General features: G+C 40.6%; 1 protein-coding gene and 1 long non-coding RNA gene across 3 annotated transcripts in view; one reads left to right on the plus strand and one right to left on the minus strand.

Moving 5' to 3' along the window:
- Positions 1-189: 189 nt before the first annotated feature.
- On the plus strand, positions 190-7033 carry LOC116308628 (uncharacterized). Of its 2 annotated transcripts, XR_016121635.1 has the most exons (4): positions 190-352; positions 1227-1280; positions 2565-2660; positions 3109-3275. It is a non-coding gene; the product is annotated as an uncharacterized LOC116308628 (long non-coding RNA). The 2 variants fall into 2 exon arrangements; XR_016121636.1 differs by lacking the exons at positions 2565-2660; positions 3109-3275 and adding an exon at positions 6947-7033 and having other exon boundaries at positions 271-352.
- The window catches only part of LOC116296053 (cell adhesion molecule DSCAML1-like), a 48895-nt gene continuing 30814 nt past the window's right edge, over positions 5771-23851 (minus strand). Inside the window, exons 8-11 of the mRNA XM_089039619.1 lie at positions 11783-11923; positions 11316-11340; positions 8045-8284; positions 5771-7231 (exon numbers count right to left, since the gene is read on the minus strand). Of these exons, the coding sequence (XP_088895745.1) occupies positions 8095-8284; positions 11316-11340; positions 11783-11923 (356 nt within the window). The 3' untranslated portion in view covers positions 5771-7231; positions 8045-8094. The remainder of the gene's footprint in view (positions 7232-8044; positions 8285-11315; positions 11341-11782; positions 11924-23851) is intronic.

Consider the following 23851-nt stretch of genomic DNA (forward strand, 5'->3'; position numbering starts at 1 on the left):
ATCGCCTTGCTTTCCTTGAATGACAAATTTTTGAAAAACTTTTCGCTTATTTTATTTTGTAAACATTTCGCAGTTTGTTGTAAAAAACAGATCGCACATATATTTCCATTGTCTGTCCTCTTGTTGATCATAGATGACGTCTTAAAATGTTCAAAACTTTACAGTGAAACCACTCGCTGCGCTCGTGGTTCCACTTTAGTTTTGAACATTTTAAGACGTCATCTATGATCAATAAGAGGACAGACAATGGAAATCTATGTGCGATATGTTAAATTCATAACGAATAAACGACGTACCCGTTATCAGTCAAACCATTTCTCCTATAAAACGATGTTCTGATCCGTTGTTGAAGGTATGAATTATCAAGAAGTTTGAGAAACTAGATCAGGCTTTGGCTTTAGGAGCTATATTCTCTTAGTCAGATAAATTGAGAATGATGAAGAAAAGAAACCTGATTTATCGTTTGATTAAATTACACAAATTTCGCGCGGGAAATGTACATAAGTATTTGGGATTTAAATAGTGTTTGATTTTGAAGTGAAAATGATTTATTGATTGAAATAATAGCGAGTTTTAGATTTACGTTCACGGCAAACGTGAAACGTCAGTTGGCCATTTAAAAATTATTCTAAATAGCTTAAAAAGAATCTCAAAAAAGTCCAAATAGTAGAAAGACAAAAGAATATTTGTCTTTGGTGAGAAGGTTTGTAAAAGGTAAAGTAAAATACAGGAAAACGATGAAAACGTGGTCACGTTTCCCGTTCGCGGGGAGAAAAAATGTTAAAACTCTCTAATAGCGAATTGAAATAATTGCGGGGGGGGGGGGGGGGGGGGGGGGAGGGAGAGGGGGAGGGGGGGAGGGGGGAGTTAAATAATAAAATATTAGCAATCAAAGAGACGAAGTAAAACATATCATTTTCGAAATCGTACTATATACTGCTGTGTTCCTTACACCTCGGTTTTGCCTCTTTGTTTTTAGCGTCAGAATATTCACAAATACCAATGTCAAAGTAAAGAATGCACAACTTCTAAACGATAAAAGCAATATTAAAATTCAAGGATGTTCCCTTCAATACATGAATATTATACACAAAATCGTGATTATCCCTGGAGTATCATGTTATGACTAATTATGTATTTATGTGTTTGACAGATGTCTGCGGTGTGAAAGTGAATTCGAACGCCGAAACTGAATATTTTTTTACTTACGTCTACATCTTTTTCAGAAATGAAACTTGGTATATATCAAAACACTTATCGACTTGAGCCTCTGGAAATCAGTGAGTGGTAAACGACTTGATCAGTATTGCTATAAATTACTTTTATTTATATGTCTAGTCGTTCTAGGGCTTTCGCACTAATTGGGGACACTTTTTGCTCACACGCACTACCACTACATTCAATTTCTATGCACACAACGCTCAACTCACATGTTGATTTTTAGAGAGGGAGGAAACCGGAGAATCCGGAGAAAACCCTCGTAGCATGGGGGAGAACAACACATCAATCACACTCAATTCACATGTGGCGACCGCAGAAACGGATAAATCTCTCTATCCAACTTGTCACGCATTAAAATCTAATGTTACAAGTTGGGACTATCACGGTGATATTCTGGACGCTAATGTGGCTACGAACAACATTGTTTTCGAACTTGCACCGCAACAATGTTGCGCCACAAGTTGGACGTTTTTGTGTCTCATATTTCAGCACCTTTCTTCTTTAACATAATTACTATAATATTTTACCACGAAATAAAGTATAAATACTGCAAAAGGAAAAGTAACAGCTATAATTTTACATCACCACACACCCCTTTCTGCATATTTTTCTGCCCTTTACCCCATCAAAAGTACGTTATTTATATGGCGACCGCAGAAACGGATAAATCCAAATTAATTGCAACATTAGATTTTGTTGCGTGACAAGTTGGATAGATAGGGTGTAATACGAGCAACATTGTTTTCGAACTTGCACAGCAACAATGTTGCGCTAAAAGTTGGACGTTTTCGTGTCTCTTATTTCAGCGCCTTTCTTCCTTAACATGATTACTATAATATTTTACCACGAAAGTTGGATAGATAGGATGTATATACGAGCAACATTGTTTTCGAACTTGCACCGCAACAATGTTGCGCCACAAGTTGGACGTTTTCGTGTCTCTTATTTCAGCGCCTTTCTTCCTTAACATGATTACTATAATATTTTACCACGAAAGTTGGATAGATAGGATGTATATACGAGCAACATTGTTTTCGAACTTGCACCGCAACAATGTTGCGCCACAAGTTGGACGTTTTCGTGTCTCTTATTTCAGCGCCTTTCTTCCTTAACATAATCACTATAATATTTTACCACGAAATAAAGTATAAATACTGCAAAAGGAAAAGTAACAGCTTTAATTCTATATCACCACCCAGCCCTTTCTGTATCGTTTTCTGCCCTTTACCCCAGCAAAAGTACGTTATTTGTCTTCTATTTCCAATAACTCTCATACAAAATAGTTGTTTTGTAAGAGAAAAAGCAATCGACACAACGAGTTCATCAGTTCACTTTTAAAATAGTTCGCTCTGTGCCAGACATCTTGTTAACAAGGCTTGACAGAGGTGGTTGCATTTTAACAGTCATTGTACTGATGCTAGTCAGTCCAAGAATAGTTGGTGAGTTTGTAAGAAGGACACTAATCTACAAAACTAGATAGCAATGCAAATACAATTTTCAGTTTGCAAACGACAGCTATGAATATTACTGATTTATTATCACATGGGAAATCGGTTTTATCTTCGTAAAGAGGACACAGTTTACGTAATTCAATAGCCACAACACGACAAAAGATTTCAAGTTATGCAATAGGACGAAGCTAGCAAAGAAAAATATTGGTTACGCTGTGCCCATTATTGAGTCTCCTACACGAAAATATACCCGGGAAACAAACACAAAACACACAATTACGTACATATGTACAGTCGAAATGAACGACCGTTTTTCTTTTCGGACAAATGTTTTATAGTTAGGGCCCAGATTAATAGCGATGTTAATCGAACATCGAACAATAGAAGGCCATGTTGGCAAATTATCGATTGCTATTCTATGTTTTTTTACTTTCAGAATATGACGCTAACAAGAAAAGTAAAATAGCTCTATTATAACATGTATTTGCTGGAAGTAAGCAATACTTTTATTTTGAAAACATATGCATAAAGAAAAAGACGAACACGCCAAAGAAATGTGAGCAACTAGCTCCTAAGAAACACGTTATAAAACCGTATTAAAACGAAAATGAAACCTATAATAATAATACATGCAGAAAATGCCAACGTCGAAAGCTGGGGTCACAGTTTTATCTAAATTATGAAACGGCATCCTAAGTATTTTCATTTCTATCAGGTTGGAACTGTTTTAATTACCAAGATAAAATGAATCACGCTACTGCGCAACTTTTGTTACTTTGCTCAAAGTTTATTTTTTTGTTAAACCCCGTCTTTATATCCCATCTTCGTCACGCAAGGTTCATATTCCGATTTGATAAAACCTACTACTTCCCAAGTGCTTTATAACTCGGCTGCACACACCTCATTGTGAAATACAGGTTAGACAAATAACAGTTTACAATAGGTTGCTATCAATAGACGTCACTTCCGGTAATAGCTCTTTTCTGATGGCTTGTGGAATCCTGGAGGTTGTTTTGATCTCTTGTTCTGGTTTGATGTCGTTTAAATAGTCAAATACAATAGTTTGAGAACTTATTTTGACATGTTTTGACTTAGCATCCGCTAGTTGCCCCCCAGTCAACCGCTTGTTTGCCCCCCAGTCAACTCCAAAAAGTCACGTGATTGATAGTAAGCAATAAAACACGAAAAACAACGTCAAAAACGCACACGTGCTGATTGTGTGATGTTGCAGAACACGTGCTCAGCACGTGCCAATCCATAACCAATCATTGAAATCAGAAATCAGAAATCAGAAATCAGAAATCAGAAATCAGAAATCAGAAATCAGAAATCAGAAATCAGAAATCAGAAATCAGAAATCAGAAATCAGAAATTAGAAATCAGAAATCGGAAGCCCTCCTCGGCCATCGTATTAACTACCATGGCATTATGGATGGTTTCTTAGAATAGCTTATGTTTCGTTATAAAAAAGTAAAAAAATAAGGGTCATAGGCACTTTAAAGTATTCTTAATCAATAAGGATCTCTGTTTTTGTGACGAGCGCGTCATAGGTCCTCTAATCGACTGTTCACGTTAAACGTTAGCATTGCAAGAGCCGTTTCACCAAAACGGATGGGCACAGCAATGATCTACTATGCAAAGCAATGTCATGTCAAAGTCATGATTTGCATGCTTGTACATACATTATATCCGTTGTCTGTACCTCTTTTCGTTCACTCAAATATGTCGATTTTAAGACATGGAAATTATTACATAGCGATATTTCAATATAGCTACATTTTTATAAATATCAAGCTAAACCTACACAAACAACTAATACTCATGCATGCTCTACATATATACGTTACCTATACCTTGCTTCAAAAACAACACCTTTTTCAAGCAACTATGAATTATAAATTCAATTAATTATTGTGTTCTAAAGAGACATTGAAAAAATAAATAAAATAAAAATAGGAATTTTGGTTCTCGATTTACTGACAATTATTCCTTTCCTAATCTTATATTTTTACATTTGAGAAATGATTTCCTTACTAACTATGGCATATCATTGCCTTGCAAAGGGTTGTAATGCTGTAACACAGTTGATAAGTTGTTGAAATTTTCCCCTTCGATCAAATGAACAGCAATTACAAACCATGGGCTGGGGAACTAAATCCTAATATATTTGCTCCAACAGTTATGGCCGGTTTCGATACTCGAATGCTAACTAAATATTCCATCTAATAGCTTCAACTATTTTAGAAATGTTTTGAATTCTAAGCACATACTTCCCTACCCAGAAAGATCTGTGGCAGTCATATACTTTATTTCCTTCTTTGATATTTTCATAGCTTAGAATCGCATTCGTATTCAAGCTTTCCCCGAAACTATCCACTTCTTTGCTCCCTAGAAGACTAAACAATGTATAGGCGATTGATATAAAGAAAAAATATACTTACCTTGTCTTACTCCACTTGTAGTTTTACCTTCATCTGTGGGTCACAAGCAACACACCGTAGTGCCATTCATTAAAATTATGCTAGACGTTTCTTGAAAATGCACAGGTCAACCGATGTAAAGTGTTTTCATCAAGAGAAAATGAACTAAGAAAAGGAATCCCCGTACCCCATCATGTGCACACTTTGATGCTATTTTTAGAATCATTGATGCTATTTTTAACTCGTTACCATGCCCGCGCGATAATCATGCTTCATTTAATGCCTCGTTTTAGGACACGAAAAGCGACAAAAACACAGGGTTTTGTTTACTGCAATACTAGAAGCCGCCTACCCTCAAAAAATCAACCAATCAGGTTCTTCGCTCAAAATATCTCCAAGCTAAAAATAGCATCAAACTGTGCACATGATGGTTACAAGGCTATATAGGTAGGATTCCTTCTCTTAGTTCATATTCTCTTGGTTTTCATATATTACTGCAAATTTGGACGACCACGTGGACATTTTGATATAGACCCTAACATAAAGAGATAAAAGGGGGGGGGGGGGGTGGTGAGCAATTCTTAGTCGTGGGGGGACTTCTAATAAAAGACCTTTTTTGATAGACAGTAGTCATACTACTATATGATAAAAAAATTAGCAATAAATGGAGAGGCAATATTGAGAATCATTAAAGTTTATTGTTAGTAAACTATAAGAGGCGATATATTTTTGCTGCAAGCTTTTTCGGCCTCAATTTGTCGAACTGTATGCAAAAATATATGTTGTGTATAATTTTTTTTCCTTCTTTTTCAGAAGATTACTAATTTATTCATATATATATAATATTATCACCTATTTTAGAACATACTATTAAAAAGCTATAAAAGACATTGCAATAAGATCAATAATCTAGTTACAATAAAATTGTCATTAGATGACATTTTGCTTTGGTAACTTAAAATATGCCGTATTTCGATCAGCCAGTCACCAATACCTACAAAGCTAATGCAGACCAGATGATTGCAGGAATCTTCAAACGTTAAACATAAGGCATGAATTTTCTTTCTTAATAATATAGAGGATATTACATGGGCGCGCGGAGATACGAATTTTATCTTTGAGTGTTCAATTGATATCTAAATTGAACACGAGAAGATAAAATTCGTATCTCCAAGCGGCCATGTAATGTTCTTTTATTATATAGGTATCGATGAAATTTAAATAAAACAAAAGCTCAAAAATGCTTTATTAAAATACGTTATTATGTCAACAGCGATATCTTCACGTGTGAAAGATATGGTATCTTCCACTGGTGAAAGATATCAAGTTTTCGACACTAGAGAAAACCTGGTATTTCATCCATATCTATATAAGAAATATAAATATTAAAAAAAGTGTAATTAATTAATTGCTTGAGGATGCCTGCATAAAGTGAGACTGTTACTGTAATTAAATAATATAAAATTAGGCCATCAAGACAAGTTGTAACCGCAGTTGAAACATATAGATGCTTCTTTTTAACTATCATTTTGGGCAGAAACAACTTAATTTTTTTGGGTGACCAACTTTTTTGAAATATATGCTTACCTCATATTTAAAAAATCACAATTCATAAAAAACCTTACTCGAACTATTCGATAATTAATGTGGTATCGGCTCAGAATTTTTTGTTGTAAGGCCTCAAACTGAAGTGTTCGAAGACTCATATACTGTAACCAATACGATATTCAAGTGGATTGTTATCAAAGAAAAAAAAAAAACTTTTTTAAATTTAGAACACATTTTAGCATTTTTGAAAAATGAATTTGCATTTCTATTTTTTCTTAAAAAGCTTAATTTCTTGTTTATTTTTAGCCTACGAGAAGGAAGGAAATTTGATTTCCAATTATAATGGCCTTCTGTTGACGGGTTACCGTGTTCCCAAATATTTGCATTATCAATTAAGGTAATAAGTTCAATGTACCCAAGGCCGCCAAGATCCTCCCTGATCACTGCTGTCTACTCCATCTTCTTCTTCGTTACTGTTTTTGTTATCAGAGGTTTTTGGATCTGGATGGTTTATTAAAGGATGTTTTGGATTGGAAAGTCGGCTGGTTTCTCGTCATTCAGAGAATTTAGTGGTACATCAGCCGATTTATCCTAAGGTGAAAAAAAAGTATTACCAAATGATATAAATGTAAGTAAATCTCGTTGTTCACCAAGTGAATGATAAGCCTCCAGTTTCGGGAGTTTTGTGTTGCTCAGGCTAAACCCCAATTTTATTTAGACTATTTATGCTTTCCAAGAACGCCGGAGGGGGAGGGTTGGGAGTCTCTAGTTCCCCTAATAGGTTACTATCAATAGACGTCACTTCCGGTAATAATTGAATTTTGACGAGGAGGAGGAGGGGGGGTCAATTAACATTCACTGGCTTGGAGGGTCTTGGAAGTTGTATGTTTTTCTTAATTCCAGGTGTCAGGCAATAGAGATACTCAGATACATTACTTTTAGAAATGTTTTGACATGTTTTGACTTCACATTTGCTAATTGCATATTAATTACCCCCCAGTCAACTGCAAGAAAAGTCATGTGATCGATAGTAAGCAATCATTTTGCCGCCATGTGGAATTACTTATTTTCTATTCATGCTGAATAAATATAATATAAACTTCATAAACTTTTTTCGGCTCTTCTCGGTAAATTAAACATAATAAAATACTGAACAATCCAGTTCTTTCAATTAACGCAGACCAACGAACCCAGCAGTCCAACATTTCGAAGGCAGAAAAACTTTAATGCAATAAATATGTTGAAAATGCCCCTTCAAAGCACTGGAAAAATGAGTAAATGAGTCTGTAGTAAAGAAACAATGACAAGAATAATAATATACGAACTCGAAAATGGTGTATTTAAAGTAATCCGGACATGTTCATTTTAATTTTATTATTTTCCTAAAAAATAATGCAAACCAACCTTCTTTTTGTTTTTATTGACTTTAGCATACACGGGTTCCACGTTAGATTTCACTTTCTTTGAACTGGATGTCTCATCACGTGTTGGTTGTTGTACTGTTTTAGAAGTGATAACCGGTTTGTAGCCAGTTTCTTCCACGGTGGCATAGCATTGCTTGCAGATATGTTAATTACGCTTCTCACTCGTATTGCATTAACTGGTTCTCCATACGGACTCTCCTCCACCGACTGATTTTGCCTTCTAACAAAGTCGTTTATATAATGAGTCAATAATGAATATAATGTTTTATATAATGAGTCAATAAAAAAGTAATAACCAACATAACTAACTATTCGTCAATCAAATCAACCAAAGCCTGAATGGACCTTTCTCAAAAGCATCGTGAATGTGAGGCTAACATAAAAATACAAAAGAAATCAACCTTTTTCTCTATCAAATTTGTCGCATTTCTTTTGTATTTCCATGACGTTATCCTTGCATTCACGATGCATTATCCTAATAAAAAGGGTCCATTTTTAATCAAGTGATTAATCAATTATTCGCCAACCAGCCAACCAATGAAACCTAACACAGGGCAAAATTTCTAATTTAATGTACATTAAAGCTACATGAAAGTCAACTTAATGAGGTATTTAAGTTGAATTAAATTTTTTAATTAAATTTAGTAAATTTAACTTTCCTGAGCTTTAATGTCCTATTTAAATCTCTTTAATGAAGTGTTGTGTGAGGCTTCTTAAATTCACTTAAATTGACGTATAACTAGGTTTAAAAAGATATAACTAGCTAAAAACTAGTGTGAGCTGCGTCGGTGTTTCTAATGAAACAGTAATGATGAAAAGGTAAATTATACACCGTGAAAAGATGAAAAAACTTACTGACGTTTCGGACGCTAGTCCTTCGTCCTCTTTTACTCCGACGAAGGACTAGCGTCCGCAACGTCAGTAAGTTTTTTCATCTTTTCACGGTGTATAATTTACCTTTTCATCATTACTATAACTAGGTTTAATGACCTTTAATCTGCGCACTTAAAGTTTACTGAAAGCTTGGTTTTGTAGTCTTTAATACATTATAAAGCATCATTAAATGCGAATTTAAGTAGCCTTTAAATACAGGATTAAGCACCAAGTGTTTTGCTGGTTTCATGGTCTTTAAGTTGAATTTAATCGTGTTAATAAATCCATAATTAATGAACTTTTATTTGGTCTTACAGAACATTTAAGGTTTATTTTATTGCAATTAATTAATCAATACAATTATGATGAATTATTGTCTTTACTCGCTACTTGCTTTACATTTTTCTTCAACTGATGTTACATTCATATAGTTTCATTGGTGCTGTACACATTTGGCTGCATTTAGTCTCTCTAGCTCAGTTATCTTGGCTTTGTCAAAGGTATTATAAGCCGTTGGTCTAAGTGTTCAATTAGTCTTCTTGGATTATTGAATTGGTCTTGAAATCTTCTTGTTTGTAGTGTACTTTTCATCGTAGCATATTCTTCATATTATGTATCATCTTGGCCTCTTCTCTAGTTCTGTCCGTAGTTATTAAACTCAAAGCAAGCAAATCAAATTTCTCCACGGGCTTTTCTTCTTGTTCTTGTGCTCTCCATTCAACAGCCATAACGTAATACTTCAGGGATGAAACGGTTTTGTCCCTCATGTTGTGATTATGACAACATCGCCGGCTTTATTATATTGTTGTGCAGGCACGATGTACCAAATATTTTCCCTCGTATATTGACTATCTTCAATCTTCATTCTAGCGAAAGTAAATCTTCAAAGTAGTGCTTTGAGTAGGTTGAGCATTCGACTGCAAAAATTGGCGGACTATTGTAACGAACTTTGGAAAGCGCGCATTTAGATTTTGAAATCTAGAAGGATGGCATTTCTTAGCCAATCATATAAGCAGAATAGTGAAGCCATGCACTGTGCTCGTGATCAAAGTAAATAAAATGAAATCCGATAAGCCACAACAATGCGCGCGAACTTCGATAATTCCCGCCAAGCATTTATCTTGTTTGGATTAGAAGCCGTCCCGAACTACGGCAAAAAGCTGCTTTTTTTCGACTGTCTTCGCGTTATTCAAAGACATTGAATGGACATTGAAAAGGTTTATTCGTGGTACAGCGATCTTTCCTTTTCGTAATCAAGCTGCTGAACTCCGAATGCGCGGGTTCTTAGCAGCATATTGTGCGAGAACTTTATAGGGCTTGCTGACAATAGGTCTGCTGACTTCGCTTTAAAACAAGTCCAAGTTTATGAAGAAGAATTCAAAAGGTATACATTTTTATAAACGGGATATATTAAACTAGGAGGTTTCGAAATCCAACGTAGCCACAGAATACAGAAGTTGAAAGCCGACGAGCCTTGACAGAAGATTACATTATAAACAACCTTTCTTCGATCCAGCAGGAGATTTTCGAAAATGTAAGGTAAATATCTAAGTCATATCATTGCAGATATATAACTTGTGCTACTATGCTACCTTATTTATTTAGGATTAAGGGCATATATTTACAAACATGTTGGTGTAAATGTTTCAGTTGTCGTGTTCCCTGGCCTATGGACATCAAACTAAATAAAACTTATTTGATTACATATTTAATGAAATTTTAAGGTCAAGTTAAAGCTCAAACATATCTCACGGATGCGTATCCCGAGTACCTAGAGTAGAGGATCTTGGTGACCAAAAAGACAGGCTTTACTGCTTACCCTTAAAGTTAAAGTAATGTGTATAGATCTTTAGAAATACTTTAATCGTGCATTTAAACGCTCTTACATCTCTTTGTGCCTTTAAGATAGCTTTAAGCTGCATATTAAATTCACTTATATCACTTTTCTGTAAAGACTAACTAAATGTCACTTAAAGCTAACTTTTTCTTATGTTAGTCTTTAAGGAGAGTTAAGTTTAGCATTAAAGCTCATATACAGATTTAAGTAACTTTAAGGTTTTCTTAAAGTCATTTAAATTCGCCATTTCATCCTAAAGTAATCGATGAATCAAATTTAAAAAAAGAAAGCTTTTGAAACTTGAAGAATCCTAGTCAACTACAATGCACTGCGCGGGCAGAAAACAATGAAATGCTATGCAATGCGCTTTTTTTTTCTGCCAGGAAAAATGGCGGTTTGTAGGTGAGTGTTGTGTTAACAATTCATGATTCGATTCGCTGTTTTCCTAGTCAGAACCATTCATTGTTCTAAAAAAACAGCCAGTTCACTACTATTACACAACGTCATATACTTATAAAAAGTAGAACTTGGCAGAACCTACAGGTCATGGGCTACAGACTGTGAACCTGGAAGCAAAAGAAAAAAATCACAGTTATGGTATGAAAATAGTTTTTTTTCACTTACACATGTGTTACATTCCCATTAGTTTCCCCTTATAAACGAGCAGTCGTGTTAAAATGAACCACAGTATTAAAAAGTGCACCTAGATACTGGTAAAAAAAGCGAATTAGCTTATAATGTTGATTGTTGCTGGATCTAAATCAAATATTCCTTAATATAGAATTTTTTACAACCATGGTCCCACTTTTTGACCCCTTGAGCATGCGCTTCTAAAGGAGCAGTAGCTCTTGAAGCGTGTGTCCAACCCTATTTTAATACTTTTGTTTTGGGTCACTCAATGCAAGCGAATTCGCAAAAGGTTATAGCACCTAGGTTGAAAATGTGGGAATTATTATTATTATTTGGCTTCACTTCCTGTAACGTGTACTTTATTTATCACTCACTTACCCTTGTCCATGTCACGTTTTGACTTTTTCCGTTTTCTTGAAAAGAGAATAAAAGCCAGTATTAACGCAACCGTAACCAGAGAGCAAACGACCACTATGATTATGAGTAGCCAATCAGGACCAGAATGAAGAATGGATTCGTCTGAGTATCAAAGAAGCACAATCATATGTTATCATGTACTTATAAGTCATGTACTTGATACTAAAGTAATAGAATTAATTTGTAATTAAAGAAAGCCAAGTTAAGATATTTTGTTCTGCCTTGTCGATACCCCGAGAGGCTAGCACTATCTTGTTTATGATCCCCAGTAGTATAGGGAATGGGGGTTCCAGCGCAATCTCAACACGGGGTAAGACCCGCGTCCAAAATCCACCTACGAACGACCCCCACTCCAAGTGTGGTTGAGGGCAACAGCGCAAATATGTTAGTCTATATATGGAGTGCGAAGAATGTAAGAGAACTTTTAAGAAAGAAGCGGATTTGAAAAAGCATTTGAAAATGAAGACGAAATGTATGAGCAGCTATGATTGTGGATGTGGTAAGAAGTTTGAGACTAAGGTTAAATTGTTTTGGCATTGTCAGGATTGTGAGTATGACTACGACGATCTGAAAAGGGTCTGGAATTAGGTATAAGATATTTCCTATTATATAGATGGAATCCCAAAGCAATTTCGAAACGGTGTTAATACCCGGTAACGGTGAGATTGACGTTAGACAGTTTTGGCGTCAGTCAGAAAGGAAGGTCAAGAGAACGCTTCGAAAAGGTATAGAGGAATTAGGAGCCCTGAAAGCTAGTATAATGGTAGAAGTAAGTTTATCAAAAGACGAGGTAATGACGACAGCAATGTTGCGATCAAAGTCGTTAGTGATATTAGAATCCACGAATCTGGATAGGTCACTCAGTGAAGCCTTAGAAGCAATAATGGAGTCGCTGTCTAACTACACGAAAGAAGGATCGGGTTGGACAGTAGAGGAGGTTGAAGGAATAGAGATAAGTATGGCCAGGTACGTACCCATACGAGGGGGGAGTTACGTACCGCTACCAACGTGGGTAGAAAGGAAGAAGGCTATTGTAAACGTGAAGAATGAAGACAATCGATGCTTTATGTGGGCAATCAGGTCTGCACTGTATCCAGCAGAGAAGGATCCCTGTAGGACAAGTAAGTATCCCACAGATGATTTAGAGTGGGATGGTGTGGAATTTCCCATGCAGTTGATAGACATCCCCATATTTGAGGAAATAAACGATCTAGCAATTAACGTTTACGGAGTCAGAGAGCAGACGATAGCACCGTTAGTTCTGTCAAAAAGTAAAGGAGAGCGCGTACATTTATTCTACCACGGCGGACACTACTCATGGGTTAAACACATTAGCAGACTATTCTACAGACATACTAAGCACAAAGGCAAAAAGTACTTCTGTGACTGCTGCTTGCTGTCATTTACATCCTTAAATACCCTAAAGAAACACGATGAGATCTGCCGCGGAGTCGAAGAAGTGGCGCAACGGATCCAGATACCCACCAACAAAGAGCTTTCATACGCAGACCATCAAAAGCAGATGCAAGTGCCTTACGTGATATATGCAGACTTCGAAGCGTTGATAACTAAGGAAGAGCAGAAACGTGGTGCCACGAATAAGGTAGGATTACACGAGATCTGCTCCTTTGGTTACATAGTAGTCAGATCAGACGGTAAAGCAAACCCTCCTGTGATTTACCGAGGTAAGAACGCAGCTAATGAGTTTCTAGAAGCATTGCGAGAAGAGGAGGGGGAGATTAGAGAACAATTAAGACGTCCAAAGAAGATGGAATTTACCAAAGAGAACCAGGAGGCTTTTAACAAGGCAAAAAAATGCCACATTTGTCAACATACGCTTCTTCAGTTTGGAAGACGAGCCAAGAAAGCGTGGGATGAAGATGGAAAGTATCTAGGAGAAGCTCATTTTAAATGCGGGAAGTATGCTAAGAAAGGTGAGAAGCCGGGAAAGCCCTCCACGCACTGCATTCACTGCCACAAAGCATTTGTTGAGGATTTCTATGTGGATAAGGTTAGGGATCACTGCCACATCACTGGTAAATACAGAGGAGCGGCTCATTGGAAATGCAATATAAACTTCAAAGTAAATCCAGACATGGAGATTCCGGTGTTCTTTCACAACCTCCGCGGTTACGACTCCCATTTGCTACTACAAGGAACAGACGGCTCCGACGTCAAATGCATACCCAACAACAAAGAGCGCTACATGTCCGTAACTGTGGGTAAGCTAAAGTTCTTAGATTCGCAGCAGTTTATGGCGGACTCCTTAGCAAACCTCGTAAAGTATAACACCAACTTTCCCATTTCCAGTCAATATGGCGCGGAAAGGAAAGGAGTCTACCCATATGAATACATGGATTCCTGGGATCGATTCACAGAGTCCCTACCACCCAAAGATCGCTTCTACAGCACCCTAAACGAGTCCGGTATAAAGGATGAGGAGTACCAGCATGCGTTAGACGTGTGGGAAAAGTACTCCTGTGAGAACATGGGGGACTACCACGACATCTACCTAAGGTCTGACGTAGTGCTGCTTGCAGATGTTTTCCAAAGCTTCAGAAAGATGGCTATGGAATATTACGGATTGGATCCCGCTAATTTCTACACGGCTCCTGGGCTCAGCTGGAGTGCTTTGTTAAAGAAGACAAATGCGCAGTTGGATCTCCTAACGGAATACGACATGTATCGGTTTATGGAAGACGGTATTCGTGGCGGCGTATGCGGGCCCAGCCGACGTTACGCCCGCGCAAACAACCCCTTAGTAGAGCACGACCCAGAGAAACCAACCACATACATTTACTACCTGGATGCGAATAACCTTTATGGTTGGGCAATGTCACAGTACCTACCTGTGAGAGACTTCGAATGGGATCCAGTGAAGCCGATAGACTTCTACATGCAGGTAGGAAAGGAGGAAGACAAGGGTTACGTTTTAGAAGTGGATCTGGAGTACCCAGAGCGCCTGCACGACGAACACAATGAGTTCCCCTTAGCACCAGAAGCGATAGAGATACCATTTAAGCAGCTAAGTCCGCTGCAAAAGCAAATGTGCCCTGGTTACAAACCGTACAGGAAACTAACTATGAACCTGATGGATAAGAAGAAGTATGTGGTACATTACCGCAACCTGCAGTTCTACGTGCGACACGGAATGCGCGTAGAGAAGATCCACAGAGTCCTAAAATTCACGCAGGAACCCTGGATGCGCCCCTACATTGACTTTAACACGCAAAAGCGTACCGCAGCGAAAAATGACTTCGAGAAAAACCTCTTCAAACTGATGAACAACAGCGTGTTCGGAAAGACAATGGAGAACATCCGCAAGCGCGTAAGCGTAAAAATAGTCAGCACCAAAGAGGAAGCAGAAGCATACGTGTCACAGCCAGGCTTCGTTAGATACGTAGAAATGCTGAACTTCTACGTGATTCACATGAAAAGGGCAAACCTCTTACTAAACAAGCCCGTTTACACAGGCTTTACGGTGCTGGATCTATCGAAGCTGCTTATGTATGAGTTCTACTACGATAAGCTTAAGCCAAAGTACGGAGACCGCTGTCGCCTCCTGTACACAGACACCGACTCCCTAATTCTAGAAGTGCAAACGGAAGACGTTTACAAAGACTGCCTCCCCGACATAGACGAGTACGACACCAGCGGTTACCCGAAGGAGCACTTCCTTTACTCTGCGAAGAATAAGAAGGTAATTGGGAAGATGAAAGACGAAATGTTAGGAAAACCCATAGTAGAGTACGTGGGTCTGAAACCAAAGATGTACAGCGTGCTAAAGTTAGACGGCGTAGAAAAGAAAGCTAAAGGCGTAAAAAAGTACGTGGTTAAGAAGGACATTACGCACGAGTCCTACCTCAACGTATTACGAACACGCAAGGAACAACGGCATAAGATGAACAGCCTGCGCAGCTATGGTCATCAGATACATAACGTCACGCAGGAGAAGGTGTCGCTGTCTGCATTTGACGGTAAGCGATGGATGTGTGATGACGGAGTGCATACGATAGCATTCGGACATCACACGATAAGCAGTTCTTCCATGACGAACCCACGTGTGGGGCCATCGTGAAGATAATACAAGATGGGCTGACCCTTCTTAGCTATTACGCTTCGGATCTGGTAAGTTTCCAAAGACCAATTAGGATCCGTAGCTCTTTTGGATCCTCCTTCTAATTCACCCGGTCCGTAGAGATATCGGACTGTGACAGTACCTAATTTTTTTTCATGGGGGAAGACCGCCCTCGAACTTCTGACGAAGGACTTGTGTTCCACGTGTTTCTTTTTTATGGCATCCCTGGGTTTTATTCCCGTAGCCCTGGCCGCCTCGTTATTTAAAGCCGCGACGACCTGGGGGAGCCTCTGAGTCCATTCCCTGTTGCGTTTGGAGGGATCTTCCAGCTCTTTCCAATACTGGTACCCAAAGAGACGCTCGGCCAAGGTCTTATTGAATCTTTCGACGATGCTCTGACCCCTGTGGTACTCAGCTTCGGCTCTCCTAATCTTAGTGCTGTGGTCTTTCAGGGTTTTGGTAACCACGCCCATGAACTCTGTCCCCGCATCCACTTGCAGCAGCTTAGGCCATTTCAAGACGCGCTTATAAATCCTACCTAGGGCTTCTGCGACTTCCCCAGAATCCTTGCTGGTTATGGGTTCGGCGTCCTTGTATCTGCTTGCGATATCAACTACGGTCAAAGCGTATCTATAGGTCTTTTTTCTCACCTTGTCATGTGGTAAGAAAAGCAAGTCCGCCTGATGAACTTCATTGGGGGCATTTACGGTGAAGCTGGGCCTGGGAATGTACTTCGGCACGGGAAGATAAACCTGCCAGAGGGTTTGTTTTTTCAACCAGTTCTTAGCCGTTTCATCTGATACCCTGGCCGCGGTCGCGAGTTTCTTGATGGCTGACGCTCCTTTCCAATAGCCTTCAGGCCCATAGTAAATCCTTTTGAGTTTGTCCTCTACGCGGCCCATTATATGAATTCCAAAACGAGATTGATCTTACGTCCGTTAAAATCCACCGTCTTTCCGTCCACTTTGATGGTGATGTTTATGCTTTCTACCAAATGAGACAAATCATATTCCAAAGAAATGGGAGTGTATTCTACTGGGTCAAATGGATTACCTTTGGGCAGAAACTTGGACATAAGAGAAGACTTTTCTCCATTGTTGTAACTATGGACCAAGTCGCAATAGACTTCGTAAGAGGATGCGACTTTCCATTTCACATGTATGGCTGTGTCGGTAATTGTCTTGCCTGAGGCACATAATAATGACCCCAATGGGTCAGACTTTCCAAAAGTTACTGAATAGTTTGGCATATTATGTTTGAAGGTCATTTCGTGCGGCAATCCTGTGGTGAGCGTATAACCGTGTTTTGCTAATTCCTTAGCAAGGGTGATTGGTGTGTAATGTCCATCGGGCAGCAATACGCCTTGATAGTTGCCGCCGCCTTTATGCTCAGTGATCAAGGCATTGACTAAATTATACCAAGAATTGTACAAAGAACAACTAACCAACCGAACTTTAAGGGCTTTAATGGGGGGGATTCAGATAAGTGGTAAAGTTATTTTTATCGCTTTCCAAAAAGACGATCATATATTTCAGGAAACACAGTTCCCCTTCGTTAGAGCAGATACGCCAAAGCTACGCCTCCGGCCAGCCCTGCGACTCCTACGAAGACCAATTCGTTGTCTTTTTGTTTCTTAGAAGGCTGGTAGTAATTCTTAAACTGAGGCCTTTTTAACCCCGTCAATGCCGCGGGGTGTGCTTGCGCATAGAGCTTAAAGGCGTAGTCTGTATTTTCGAAGTTCTTATCCGCCTGTATTTTGTCTTGGTAGTTCTTGTCCAACCAATCCCTGTAAGCTTGTCTTTTTTCATTCCAAGCTGCCACGTCACGCTGATATTTCTCCAGCGCCAAGTCGTGTCTCTTCCTTTCGGCGGCCAAATCTCCGCTGCGATCACCTCTAACTAATCTATCCAAATACTAACCACCATAATTAGCTCCAGTGAATGCTAAAGCTGCAATAACTCCACCTGCGACCACGCTAGCCATATATATTACACCGTAGGTAGGTACTTATCCTTCCGTAGGTAATCCTTTACCATGATAGCCCCGCCTACGGCAGCGGTCATCTTAGCAAAGTTAGCGAAGCTCTTGCTTGGGTCTTCAGTAAAGTCTTCTTTGAGCACTTTCTTACCTACCCAACCAATACCCGCAACGATGGAAGTAATAATAGCTGCTTCTTCAACAGTTTTCAATAACGCGGTTGACATTATATTACAAAGCGAGAAGGAAAATCTAGGTCGCCACGGCACGTGGTGATAAATTTACTCCATTTCAGGGATCTTACTTTTTCTAACAGCTGGTTCCACAGGTGCGTGCACGGGCGCGTGATATGTTGGTGGTTCTACTTTTGGCTTCGTAGCCCGCCATTGTAAGTAAAGGCTGCCTGCTGCTATAGCAACTCCTACCGCGCCAATGACGTACCCAGGATTAATAAAGGATTCTTCTTCTTTCTCTTCCACCTTTTCTTCTTTTTTGGCTTTGTTCTTCCTGTTCATCTCCGCGAGCTTCTTTCCCGCGGCAACTCTGCCTGGGGATTTAGCCTTGGTAATCTTTTGCTCCTCTTGGGGCTGCTCTACCTTCGACTCTGGTTCCATTTATATCTAAGGACTTGAAGGACTTGATAAGTAACTTAAGGTAACCTGAGCAAGTACTTGAGAAGGACTTGATAAGTACTTGAGAATGACTTAAGTAAGTACTTAAGGACGACTTGACTAAGTACTTGAGGCGACTTGATCAGGTACCTCAGCAAGTGCTGCCTGGAAGACCTTTTCGACTTCTCTGTCCTTCTTGAAGTCCTTCCAAGACACCAGTACCTCCTTCAAGTCGACATGCTGAGCTACGTGAAGTGCCGCAGAGGCGACTGCCATTAACTTACCGCACTTCAAAGACAACCACCCGCAGGTTATCTTAAGTTCTTGGGCGATGACATAGTCCTCGCTTATGTCCTTCCGCAGTTGCTCCACGTCGTCTATGGGCAGCGCAAGTCCGAGAAGCTTGGTGGCCAGCTTAATGGCTGAGTCTGCTACGGCGTCCGTGGTCTTACTTGCAAGGGCAGCCTCGTACCTCTTATGGAACTTCTTAACCTCCTCTTCCGACAACTTGTTAACCTGCTCATGGGTAAGTTCCTTGCCTATCATTTCTTTGCACTTCCCAGATGACACAAGGATGTTGAGTTGTTCCTTAAGGTTACTTTCGTCTAACTGCGCGGGGACTTCATCTAAGAGCTGCTCAATGTCCATATACATTAGGAATCATAGATTCCAACCGCGTAGGGAAACCTCAAAGAGAAGATCATTTTGGAATGTTGGTGCGTTTTTAAATGCCGCATGTATTCGTGTAACTGTTCCTTGGATATCTCACCGCCGTAGTCGCTTAAGATGGTTTCCAGGTCAGACTTGCTGGGCGTGTAAAATACGACAAGCGAACCTATGTTTTCCCTGAAGGGTTTAGAGACACTGGTAAGCTGCTGGGAAAGCAACCAAACGCTGATATTGTCATGCCTACCGCTGAAGGCGAGCTTCACTAATTCGGAGGTGCGTCTTTTTACGTCGTCCCCACAGGCAATGTCATCCAATATGAGTAAAGTCTGCGTGTCCTTGGGGAATTGCTTGTGCCAAAACTTCAAATGGCTGGATAACTCGTTAGGGTCTAAGATATCTACGAAGAAGTCGTCGTCTTTCACTCCTATGCCCATCCAGGTGCGGTTATTCACGTAGGTGGGGCATAATAGCACTATGTAGTCAAAGCGGTATCTAAAGGGTCCTAATAGCTGCTCTACCACGAATTGGGTCTTTCCGCAGCCGGTGGGTCCTACGATCAGAGCGTTACAAGGAATATGGTTCGGATCCATTATATATACGATGGAGCCAGTGGAAGCAGTAAGAAGAATTGCCACCGACGCAAAAGATAAAAGAGACACCATAGAAATGCAAAGGGAGGAGATAGACCGGTTAAAAGAGCGCGTGCAGGAGTTGTACGATGAAATGTGCGGCCTGAAGCGCGCGGAGAGGTTTGGTGCGCTTTTGACGATGGCCGGTTGGGCAAAAGAAAGCGTGCAGGACTTTATTAAGTATCCCTTATAAGGCTTAATAAATTCTTATTATATAATGAAGTGTAAGGATTGCGATAGGGAGTTCAGTAGCAAACAGGCTTTGCAATATCACCAAAAAAAGAAGGTATGTTTTAAAGAGGTGGATAACGTCACCACCTGTGGCACTTGCAGCCGGCAGTTTAGCAGTAAACAGGCGCTGCGATATCACGTGGAAGGAAGGGTGTGTTTGAAGTCTAAGGAAAGACGCTGTGCTGATTGCAATCGGCTCTTTAGCACGCCCCACATGTTGCAATACCACCAAGAAAATAGGGTGTGTTTAAAGGATGTGTGTGCGCGCTGCGGGGAGCTCTTAACCGACGCATGGCATCAACATAGATGTCGTGGTAATTATGATTTGGACGTCGTATGCGAGAAGCATGGTGATATCGCTGCGAGATGTTGCCCAGCGGAAACCATAAGGAAGTTAACTCTTCGTAAGAAAGAAATAGACCAACGCTTTACGGAGTTCGACCGCGCCGAAGGTACGCGCTGGGAGAACGCAGAGTATTGGAGTGCGCCCTGTGACGCGTGTGGCGGCTTAAGGAAAGGAGATGATCATATCTGGCAGTGCTTGTGCCCGCAACATCATCCCCGCGGTTTTAAGGAGTACTTGGATCGCTTTGATGATTGGCATGCCCAAAACATGGAGGTAAGGAAAGCCCGTAAGTAAAGTAGGGTTTGCGCAAAGAGTCTCAAAATGCACTCTTATATTTATTAATATTCTTTGATTGTTTATTAAGAATAAAAGAAGAAACATTAATAAATATAAGGACCCCTTTTGGAGAAGGTATGCAGAACTCAATAAGAAAAGAAGAAACATTAATAAATATAAGGACCCCTTTTAAAGGTATATGCTAGCCTACGCAGCCGCCTTCTTAGGAGGATTCCTGATCGCCCTTTCAATATATGGACTGCATTACTTGCGAACCACCTGCCGACTGCATTACGCCCCCAAAACCGCGTAAAAAATACACCTGCCTTCATTGCGACAGGGTATTCTCCGAAGGATCCTTTGTGGGGCATTGGTGCTCCGCGGATCCTAAAGCGCAGCGGACTTTAGCAGACGCGCTTAACTACAAAGAGGAGATGGAGTGACTCTTCTTTCAATGTCAAACTTCCATCGGCCATTTACCTTACCATAGCTGCGTAAGTGGGTGAATTCCTCGCCCTGAATTACGTACCGCACGCAATCCGGCGCCCAAAGGGAATATTCCTTGCCTTCTAAGTCTTTGAGGACTAACCGTAAACGGTCGATGTCTTCGAAGACGACGTAATTTTTTATTTCGTATGCTTTACCGCAAATCAGGTCACGCCAGTGTATTTGGTTGACGATCATTATATCTATGAAATATTCTAAGGTGCGTCTTTAGCGTCTCGGGGCTTTTAAAGCGTTTTATACACCATTTACAAGGAATGCGGATGCCGTCCACGTAGTTATCTATGGCACGACAGACAACGTCGTAATCGTCGGACACCATGGTTCGGAAATTATTCATGTCGTACTGCGAAATTAAGTTAGACTGGTCTGCGGACAGGACGCCGTTTCCCTTGGGGGTCTTTAATTCTATGCAAAAGCCATTAAACTCCTTATGGGCGTTGGAGATTAGTAGATCTGGCTGACCGCGTTTGTAACCTTTCTTCCAACATGTTATGCGCTTGCTGGCGGAGTCCTGTAGTTCGCCTAAGCCGGGGGTTAGGATGACGTGGGGGTGAAACCGGCGTATGTAATCGACGACTTTGAAATGCAGGTCAGATTCATTCTCTATTTTGAAGACTTTCTTATTCGGGGTGTCAAACCGCCTTTCTATTTCATACTTACCTGTCTTTCTCAACGCAGGCAGGACATCTTCCAAGACCCAATCCTGGAATGTCTCCGCCGTTGGCATCTTAGAGCTAAATATCAACTGATACAACCCAGATTCGGTTACGTACAGGGAATTAGGCTGTGAATACAGGGGGAGGCGATTCACCTCCACTCTAAGTTCGCTAAGCTTTACCTTATACTTTTCACGAACATGCACCTTAATTGCATCTTTTGGGCGTTCGTAACCCAACGCCAGCGCCACTTCCTTTGCTTTGAAGTATAGTTTATCGCCTTGCACTATGCATTGCAGTTTGGTTTCGTTGTTTTCGAATACGCGAAGCATTATATACCAACGATATTTTTTTATCAAAAGGATGAGCGAGTGGATCAATAGGCAACGCTCTTTAGCTGATTCATTTCTACGCTCAGTTGCGCGTCAGACACGACGAAGACGTAGCAGTTTATTTTGTCGCCGTCACCTGCACTGGCGTTCTTGGTGCGCTTGATCTCCAATGTTATGCCATCCTGCGTATTTACTAGACGTAAACCCTGGCCATGTAGGTCTTCGTCGTTAATGGTGCGCATGTCAATCCACAGCGCATACTTATCCTTAAAGAATTCCTCGGGGCTAATTTGGTCGCCAAACTTGCGCATGGCCTCTCTGTACACGTCTGCGGGCTTTATTCCCTGGGAGTAAACCTTGTTTGGAACCCCGTTAATATTCACGCCGACGTTAGTAATGTTGGGGTTGTGAAAGTCTTCGGAGTCGCGCTTACCGGCCTCGTAGGGCTTAGCAAACACCAGCATTAACCCCGTGAGACTTCTTCGGGGGAGGTTAATGCTTTGGTTGATAACCTCATCCGTCTTATCCAAGAAGCTAAACGTCTTATACATCACTACGTGGTCGTAAAGGAATGCCTTTCCGGAGCTGTATTCCATGCCAGCGCTACGGGCCAGCTCTTCGCTGTACACGGTCTCATACTGCAGCTCTAAGTTGGTAATAGAGTATGGGGTTGTTGTGGTAAGTGCAGTGCTTAGCCCACCAATGATGTTATTAGCATCTGCTAAAGTTACTTCAAACTGCAGTTCGGATAACTGTCTTGGGTAATACACACCGTGATTCGTAATCACTTCAAAGTCCAGTGGTATGACATACTTACTACCATAGGCGGTCTTTATTCGCTTTGCGTCTGCCACTGCGGTTTCTCCGCTGCCGTCAGTAGGTTGCGTTTTCGTAGGTGTGCGGACCTTACGTAGAATGACACTACCAATTCCTTGTTCTATCCTTTGCGCGCGGTCAAAGGCTGTCAACCATAGATCCTTATAGGTGGTATACAGATCGTACCTATTTAAGTCCAGCAAGGATTCCCCGGCGAACTTTACGCGCATCTTAGAAACAATGTTGCGACCCACGTTGTTAACGATAATCCTTTCATCTGTGGGGCTTGACTGTACCGCTAAGTCGAACCTTAAAGCCAAGGTGCCAGGAACTAAGACTAGGTTATCCGTTAGGCGGGGCACGCCTACGTACAGGGTTTCCCCTGGCTTAGCGCTAGAAGGTGTGAATGTGACACGGTGAAAGGTGCGTTCTGCTTTCAGCCCGCCAACCTGCTTAGGTAATACGTTGGGATTTAACTTTGAGCTTATCATATATAATGGAAGTAGAAGGAACAGACCCCGACTTCGATCCCACCACTGAGGAAGGTCAGGCTGACATTGACGACGGTGATGAAGAACCGCTGCTTCCCACCCAACAAGTCGACGATTCCCTAAGGGATAGGATTGCAAAGGTCCTAAGACATCCCAGAGCACGCGAGTACACGTTTCCGCGTGAGCACATAGAGCTTCAAAACATAGGCGAGCCGGAAGCAGCCGCGCGGGAAACCGTAGAGTGGGCAGCGCGGGAGCTAGAGCTGCGCTACGACAACTTTGATGCTGACGACGTAAAGCTCACGGAAAAGGGAAACAAAGTCCTCATAAGCGTCCAAGACTTAAGATTTCCCGACAAAGACCGCTGGACAAAACCGCAAAACCTCTTTGATGAGGAGGGCAACGTTAGGG

This window comes from Actinia tenebrosa, unplaced genomic scaffold, assembly GCF_029948245.1.
Source record: "Actinia tenebrosa isolate PJP-AT-01 unplaced genomic scaffold, QUT_ActTen_1.0 PGA_scaffold7__59_contigs__length_16204524, whole genome shotgun sequence".
NCBI lineage: Eukaryota > Metazoa > Cnidaria > Anthozoa > Actiniaria > Actiniidae > Actinia > Actinia tenebrosa.